This window comes from Canis lupus, chromosome 37 (assembly GCF_048164855.1).
Source record: "Canis lupus baileyi chromosome 37, mCanLup2.hap1, whole genome shotgun sequence".
NCBI classification, from domain to species: domain Eukaryota; kingdom Metazoa; phylum Chordata; class Mammalia; order Carnivora; family Canidae; genus Canis; species Canis lupus.
In genome coordinates, this window is record NC_132874.1 from 2,206,461 (window position 1) to 2,214,660 (window position 8,200).

Consider the following 8,200-nt stretch of genomic DNA (forward strand, 5'->3'; position numbering starts at 1 on the left):
ATCCAATTGCTAGATTGCATGGGAAGACTATGTTCAGCTTTGTAAGAAACCATCATTCTTCCAAAGTAGCTGTACCATTGTACATTCCCACCACAGACGGACGTGAGCTCTCGTTGAGCCGTTTGGGCCATATTCTCACCAGCATGGTGCTATTGTGTTTTGAATTTTAACTATTTTAATACGTGTGGAATAGTATCTCATTGTTATTTTAATTCGCAATTCCCTAATGACATAGGCTGTGGGGCATCTTTTCATGTGCTTATTTGCCATTGTACACCTCTTTTGATGAGGTGTCTAATCAGATCTTTTGCCCATTTTTAAATTATTTTCTTGCTGTTGATTTTAAGAGTTCTTTGCCTGTTTTGGATACCATTTATCATGTGTGGATTTTTTGGTAAATTTTCCACCCAGGCTATGGCTTGTCTTTTTGTTCTTTTAATAACTCTCCTTTTTTTTTTTTTTTTTGAAGATTTTATTTATTTTACACACAGAGTGAGAGCACAGCAGGGGGAGCAGCAGAGGGAGAGAGAGAAGCAGACTCCCCATTGAGTGAGGAATCGAGACCCTGAGATCAGGACCTGAGCTGAAGGCAGATGCTTAACCAGTTGAGCCACGCAGGCACCTCTACTTCTTTTTTTTTTTTTTAAGACTTTATTTATTTAACACGAGAGAAGTTCACAATTTATGTGCTATATCATTTTGAAATTATTACACATGTAAAATTTCCCATCTCTTGTGGACTGATATTCTTTGTTTTTGTATCTGGCATAGACTCCAACACAGTACTAGACACAAAGTAAGAATGAATAGACTTGGCTTGTCTTGACTCAGAATATTTTATTCTGTCATAACTATATCTCGCTTTGCTTTGTTTTTGTTTTGTTCTACACTCTATTCATCCCTGGGCTTGTAGCCCCTCAGGTTATTCTGGATTTGTTTGTTTGTTCGTTTTTTATATTTTATTTATTTACTCATGAGAGACACAGAGAAATACAGACATAGGCAGAGGGAGAAGCAGGCTCCCCACAGGGATCTCAATGTGGGACTCGATCCCTAATCTGGGATCACCCCCTGAGCCACCCAGGCATCCCTGGATTTGTTTGGCTTTTAAGGAAACAGTGACATTTAAGGATGTGGCTATAGAATTCACCAAGGCTCAATTGGATTCTGAACAGAAGGGTTTACACTGGGATATGATGATGGAGAATTACAGAAATCTGATCTCACTCGTCAAAAATTCCTATTCCCTTTGAAATGCCTTTTGCCTCTGTTAATAGCGCTGACGTATCACAAGAATTTAATTGACTTCTCTCTGATGTGGGATCAAAATAATCAGATATTTCTAAGCACATTTTAACCCAAGAGGCAAGTGTTTCAACTTTCCATTTCCCAGGTACGTTAGTTTGAAGTGTGGGTAGACAGACACTAGCCAGTAGGTTAACTTACATGACACTATTCTCTTTATCCTAGATCAGAAACTCTCTGAAATACTCCTCATTGTCATGATGTAGTAGGAAATACACTAGAGCTTACTGGTTCAGAGTTTAGGATTACGAAGTCCACCTGTGTTACCCTGCGCGAGTCACTCAACCTTTCTGAGTCAAAGTTTTATCTAAGACAAAATAGTACATTACTTGGCTCATTATTCTCCTAGCAAAGAAAAATGCATTGCATCATAATATTTGTGATCACCTGTCTCTACCTCTGCTCCCAGCTGGGGAGTCTTTCTAGGGACATATTAATGTCAATTTTGTACTACCTTCCAGACCTTTCCATGCACTCTGTATTCCAAAAACACTCAAAGTCTATACTGAGGACCTTAATTGGATTTTTTGACCTTGAAATCTCCAATATCTTATTTTACTCAACCAACATTTTAAATTCTTAATGTTTCACTACTTTTCTTCCTGAAGAAGAAATTCTGTCTCAAGATTGTGACATAGAAATCCTGAGTTTCCGGCTTGCTGGCCCGCTCTACACTATTTATTTGTTCATGAGAGACAGAGAGAGAGAGAGAGAGAGACAGAGATATAGGCCTTCCTGCAGGGAGCCCAATGCGGTTTCAGGCCCCCAGCCCCAGAGATCACGGCTGAGCTGAAGGCAGACGCTCAACCGCTGAGCCAACCAGGCATCCCCATGAGACAGATTGATAAATAGATATAGAAGGAAGATCTCTATAAGGAGAGGGATTGAGGTAGAGAGGAGAGATTTATCCCTCATTAAAAGCTTTTCTGGAAGAACCATGACTCACACAGCCACTGACGTTTTAGTGTCTTGTTACACAGCAATAGCTTAATGAAGCGACAAGGCTAGTAGTTGTCTACAGATCTGATTGCATCCAAGGTAATCCTTTTTCGCCGAATATCATGTGCTGTGTACTTCCTGGGACTTCATCAGGAAGCACACAGTGTCAATTTGTGCCGCTGTTAATGATGCTAAATTTGATCCCTAGTTTCAGTGGAGAGGTAAGTCTCCTCTCTGTAGAGATTTGTTTTTCTCTTTCCAATTAGCCAGATAGCTGTGCACTGCCACTTTGGTACCTGAGAATCTCCTGTTGCCCAGGAAGCACACTTTTATTTGATAATTTAAGGATGCATTGATGAGCCTCTAGATTTTCCCCTAAGTGGTTTTCCTTTCTGTCGCTCTTACTGCTATCTTCATCTATACAGAATCCTTAGAGGGGCTGCTCTATCAACTCAAGTGTCAGCGAGAACTCTCTTTTTGACCTGAAAATAAACTCTGTCCGTGTGTCCTTGTTCTGATGGTGTCACACTCGGGTAAAGTGAGGTCCTGCGCCCTGCTCCCCGCCTAATCGGAATTCCGAGGTTCCTCTCTATGAGTAAGACTTGTAGTACCAAAACTTGTTTTGAAAACAAACATAGGAACAAAAAAAAAAAAATCACGAGGGAACATTTTTTTCCATATATAGGCCTAACGAAAACTACACTCACAGAATATCAGGCTGAACTGGAAAAATGAAATGATCATGTTTGAGGAGAGACACTTCATCGCCGGTGTCTCTGTGGCGCAATCGGTTAGCGCGTTCGGCTGTTAACCGAAAGGTTGGTGGTTCGAGCCCACCCAGGGACGGTGGTTGCCATGTAAGGATCTCTTGCAGTGGTTTTACTTCTGATATTTTGTCTGACTAGGTTGTTTCTGACCATTGTCACAAATTAAATGAAAATCGAGAATGGAGATACGCGTCATATTCTCTTGCTCGGTGATTACGGATTTGCCGAGTCCCTTCGCGGTGCCCTCAAATACAAGCGCAAACCCGTCCTTTGTACCTGCTGCTGCTGACTTTGTTTCCAGATTCCACCTCCTGTACCTGCGTCGGTTCGTCCGGTAGCGTGCACACCGAGAAGGGCAGCAGCGGGCGCTTGGCCAAAGTCCTGCAAAGCTTGCCCCTTACACCGAGCTGGCCCGGCCTCTCCCTCAGTCGGGTTCTCAGGTCGGACCCCCACGTCTGCAAGTGACAGTGAGGAGTGCTGAGGCTTCTACCTGGAGCACCTGGCCTCCAGGGACTGGTATTTCTGCAAACCATGTTTCCTCGCTTTTAAGAGTAATCCCCAAAATGGTCTCTTGCACTTTTCATAAAAGGCATTTTGACATTAGCTACCAAAATTAGTCTTCACAGACTTTCCACTTCTGGAAATGTATAGAAGTGCTGCATTTGTACAAAATTGACCTATGTCAGGGTCACTCATGGCAACATTTAAAAGAGAAATAAAATAGTAAATGTAAAAAAGGAATTTTCCTGCCCTCAAAGGGCTCAGTCCCCAAGGAATCAAGCTGACATTTCCTCGGGAAATTCATTTTCTTCCACCCGTTTTATTTTCATTTCTCACTGGACCTGTGAATTATCCAATTTACCAGGCTGTACGTGTGAGCTAATCATGCAAAACTATTGACTGGGAGCCTGAGATGCTGACCTTGAATATGCCACCTAGCTTGAGAAGTTTATTTCAAATACTTAAGCCCTATATGTATTTTACTTTCTAAGTTGTTAGCAACCTAAGGGAAAGAAGTTTCTTAATCTTGATATTCTCTTTATCTAGCAAAGGTGGCAATGGGCACTTAGAATTCTGAGTACATAAATAGCTGATCAAATTCTGACACTGGATCTTTCTGGCTCAGGTGGAAGACATTAGGACCCAAAGAAACAATCCACATGAAACAAACTCACAAGAAATGAACACAGAAACAAGGGTATGGAGTTCTTATAAGACTGAGGCTGTAACATTACACACATTTTTGTTTCATGGGTGTGAAAGGTATAGGCATTGTGGAAAATGTTACACCAAGCAAACATTTTTTACCGTATGGTCATTTTTATTCTCTCAAAACAAGTGCATGACTAAAATTTTACTTCAGAACCAAGTAAGTGGATTAATCCACTTCACCCAAAGAACAAATGCATAATTATATTAAGCATAGTGGGGAAAAAAATTAAATAGCACTAGCAAAATCCAAATTATTACATTCTACTACTTCCTAGGAGTTTAAAAAACTAGATATTGATCAGTTTGTTCAAGATTTTTTATTTTTAAGTCATCTCTAAACTTGACATGAGGCTCAAACTCACAATCTCGAAATCAAGATTTAGATGCTTTACCAACTGATCCAGCCAGGAACCCTGCCCAGTTTTAATGTTTATCATTTAATTCCTTAGTTTATCGTGACACTTCACTTTTCAGCTTCTCTTCATGGCTAACATAGACTCTGTGGCCTCCAGAGCTGCTTTGAATATTGTTTGTGAACCCTCCCTCATCTAAGCCTTAATTCATAAAAGTGCCCCTGAGGGGCATCATTTGGGCCTGACTACCTCCTAGGTTTTGTCTGCCTTTACAATGGTTTCTTGAACCAAACACTCCATCCATGGAGCTTTGTTTCCAACATCAGGACTAAACCAAGTTAATTTCGATTTTAAATTCACTTTTCAGGAATGATCTAGAAACCCGGTGAAAGTGATCCATCTCTGGAAGACTGTGATTCAGAATCAGCTCCATATTAAGCATGGCTTACCATCCAAGATAGAGTCAACCATGCCCTCCCATGGCCCCTACTTTATCCCTTATATATATCTACAATGATGCCTGTAGTACCTCTGTATATTTATTTCTTATGTATCTGTCTCTTTCTAGTGGTCTATAACTTAATGCCAAGGGCCATGTATTATATTACCTACCATTCCTGTGTTCTCATACAGTGACTTAGTAAATGCTGGGTTAGATAACTGATAAAATGGGCTAAGAAATTAATTTGATAGATAGAAAAGGTCCCAGGCTGAATTGAGAGGGGTCAGGGAGGAATGGTGTCTCTGAGACCAGGGGATGAAGTTAAGGGGAGTGAACAGGACATGAAGAGACAGAAGTCAGAACTTACAAAACGCCTCCCATTTCCAATAAACTACAAACACATTTTTTTCTTTTCTATACAAACATTTGGAAGGTGGCTCCCAATGCAGTCCCACCCCATTAACCCGTCCCTGTTAATCTTATCTAAATAGAAAGGATGGTGCTGTTGCCCTTCACCTAAGTTAGTAAAATAGCTTTCTGCATTAGATATTATCACTCCAGCATGAAGTAAAGGCTCTTCCTGGGTCCAGAAAGTGGGATTTTTAGAAGAGCCTATTGGGCAGGAAGCAGACAGTCAAGAATCAAACAAAATAGGAATGTGCAGTTAGTCATACTCATGCTAGTATGAATTAGGTGCCTCAGCCAGGCAACAGGAGTTGGAGGGGGGACCAGAGATCCATAAGACGTCTATGTCTAAGCACCCACTAGAGATTCCTGGTCTTAGAAATGAAATGTCTGCCTGAGTAGTCATTATCATGTAGACAGGAAGCAGGGCCAGGAGATGAAAAGGGTCTCTCTCCCTTTTAAGAGTCCCTGACTAGTGAGGGTTCCTCTGTGCTCTCTGAAAGTGGTGGAGCTCCAAAGATCTTGGCAAGCAGCCCTCGGTTGGAACGAGCCTGGTCCTTGGCATTAGCTAAGCGAGCCCGTTCACTTCCTCCGGGCCGAGCTGCCTTCCGGGCTCTCAGCTCTTGCTCAGTAGGACGCTGGGCAAAGTTCCAGGAGCCATTCGGGCGGGAAGAGTCCCCATCAGTAGCAAGGAAGCGCTGTCCCCGTTCCACACTTCGAAGATAGAAGTCAGTCTCACGCTTGGCCTGGGCAACCTCGGCCCTGAGGCGCTGCCTGCGCACCTGGCGCTCAAAGGCAAGATGTTCGCTGAGGTGGGACCACGTGAAACGGTGCAGGTACTGTGGACAGGAAAACAGGAAAAGATCCGGGTAAGATATGTCAGGAATGCAGAGGTGAAGAGAGAGAGTGAGGCCAGCAAGAGGGAATGAGGTGCCTAGGCTGGGGCTGGGGAGGTGGGAGGATGAGATGCGGCAGGAGAGCCTAACCCCCCTCACCTTGAGATTCCATAGGTCGTAACGGAAGGGGCTGCGCCTTCGGGCTCCCATGGGCGTGTTGTGAAGACTGGCCGCCACACGCTTGGCTACTCGCTTGTCCCGGAACTCCACCCAGCCCTCGGTGTAGTCCTTGCTGTACTTGGACCGCTTTTTCCCTCCCGTGGCTGAGGCTGACACTGCCTTCTTCTTGCGCCTCACGAACCCGTCTGTGAACCAAAGGCACAGCAGTGGTTTAGGAGGCCGACGTGGCACCCAGTCAACTCCATCTACGACCCCTCGGGCCAGGAACCCACCGCAAGGCCTTTCCCCGTACGCCATTTCCCTACGTCAAACTCAATCTTTTCTTCAAACGTCAACTTCTGCATCAGATCGGCTCAGGACATTCTATTTAAAACTCGCACACGCCCCCAAACCCAATTCAACCGGAGCTCAGACGAAAGCTGGGGTCACCTGGCCATACACCCGTCCTGAGTCTGTTTCTAGACTCAGGTCACGAGAGCAGAGGTGATGGGTGCCGTTGTGTTTGAAAAAGCCTCAGATTTTTATTCAGGGTGAACTCATTAACAAGCCGGCAAATCCGGTTCAGGAAACGGGGGGCGTGCGGAATCGACACGACAAGCCCAAATTAACCATCCAAGCAAGAACTACTCATCGTGTGTTACTGAGCTATCCACCCCCGATCCCGCCTCCTGAAAGCTGAGAGCTCCGCTGATGACCAAGGGAGTCGGGCGCCGGCCTGGAGCCCCGTGCCCCCGCAGCGCCCTGGCTCCGCGCCAGGGAACCCACCCCCTTCCCGAACATCCAGGGCCCGCGCTCTTACCCTCGGGCTGGAAAAAAACGCGTCCAACCTCTCCGAACGCGCTGAGAAGGTTCCGTACATGCAGAGGTCGAAAGCGGGGCGGGAGGTGGCCCAAGTACACAATACCCGGCACCACCCGCTTCTTGGCGCCACACGCCGCCTCTTCAGATTCCTCCTGCTCCTCCTCTGCCTCTGCTTTCTGGTCTGTCCCTTCCAGAGGCTCCTGCCCCACAGCTTCCTTCTCCAACTCCTCTGCCTCCATGCTGGCGCCGATGAGACGTACGACAGCCGTAAAGCGCCGCGCCGCCTGCCGCACACCGCGTGCGCCGGCCGGCGGCGAAGGGCGGGGAGATGACGTCATAGTACATAGAAGGACCGGATTGGACGCAGCAAGCGGAAGTGGGGGCCTGGTCGGCCGCGGGATTCGAAGCGGGAAGGCGGGATCAAAGGCGAGATGGTGAAGCCGGCTGCGGCTGGCGATGGGGAGGCGGGAGTGGGGGAGTTGGTCCCCGGGGGTCACTTACCCTAGAGAACGCCTCGGCTGCGTGGAAACACGCAGGAGGCGGCCTCTTCTGGATACGTTGCAAAGCTTTGGGAAGTCGGGCGAGGTTTCTGTGTCTTAGCCATCAACCCGACATTTGACCTACGGACCTGGGCAAGACTCCGGTTGGGAGATGATACCACCTTTCAAAGTGGACTTAACTTTCAGTTTTTAAAATTGTCTGGAGTTTTGACGTTTCAATTATTTTTTTGAGAATCCGAGCGCTCTGAATGTCTTTAGGTTTTGGAAATGTAGGTTAGCTTTGAAAATACACGTTTCGGAAATTTAGAGAAGTTTTAAAGATTTCAATTGTGACCTCATTTAGTGTAAAACCTTTTGTTTGCTTTAAAATATTAATTATAAATTTGATTTTGTGAATAAGATTACCAAAAAAATGTGCAACAGTTAATATGCAACAGTTACTTCTCTGGTTTTAAAAACG

The 8,200-nt window shown here is 45.2% G+C and overlaps 1 protein-coding gene and 1 non-coding gene across 2 annotated transcripts; one reads left to right on the plus strand and one right to left on the minus strand.

Annotated features, from left to right (window-relative positions):
- Positions 1-3,016: 3,016 nt before the first annotated feature.
- Positions 3,017-3,090, plus strand: TRNAN-GUU (transfer RNA asparagine (anticodon GUU)). Its single transcript has one exon. It is a non-coding gene; the product is annotated as a tRNA-Asn (tRNA).
- A 1,431-nt stretch (positions 3,091-4,521) lies between these two features.
- On the minus strand, positions 4,522-7,530 carry ABT1 (activator of basal transcription 1). The gene is made up of 3 exons (XM_072814190.1): positions 7,239-7,530; positions 6,419-6,624; positions 4,522-6,262 (listed from the first exon to the last, which is right to left on the minus strand). Exons 1-3 carry the CDS (start codon positions 7,477-7,479, stop codon positions 5,882-5,884), a joined length of 828 nt encoding a protein of 275 aa, XP_072670291.1. The 5' UTR covers positions 7,480-7,530; the 3' UTR covers positions 4,522-5,881.
- Between the last annotated feature and the right edge of the window lie 670 nt (positions 7,531-8,200).

What these genes read in the sequence shown, in the direction of transcription:
- ABT1 (XM_072814190.1), bottom strand. Translation starts at nt 7,479, where the DNA reads ATGGAGGCAGAGGAGTTGGAGAAGGAAGCTGTGGGGCAGGAGCCTCTG. An exon ending in CGTTTTTTTCCAGCCCGAGG is followed by an intron (nt 6,625 to 7,238) that starts GTAAGAGCGCGG and finishes TTTGGTTCACAG; the next exon opens with ACGGGTTCGTGAGGCGCAAG. An exon ending in ACGACCTATGGAATCTCAAG is followed by an intron (nt 6,263 to 6,418) that starts GTGAGGGGGGTT and finishes TCCTGTCCACAG; the next exon opens with TACCTGCACCGTTTCACGTG.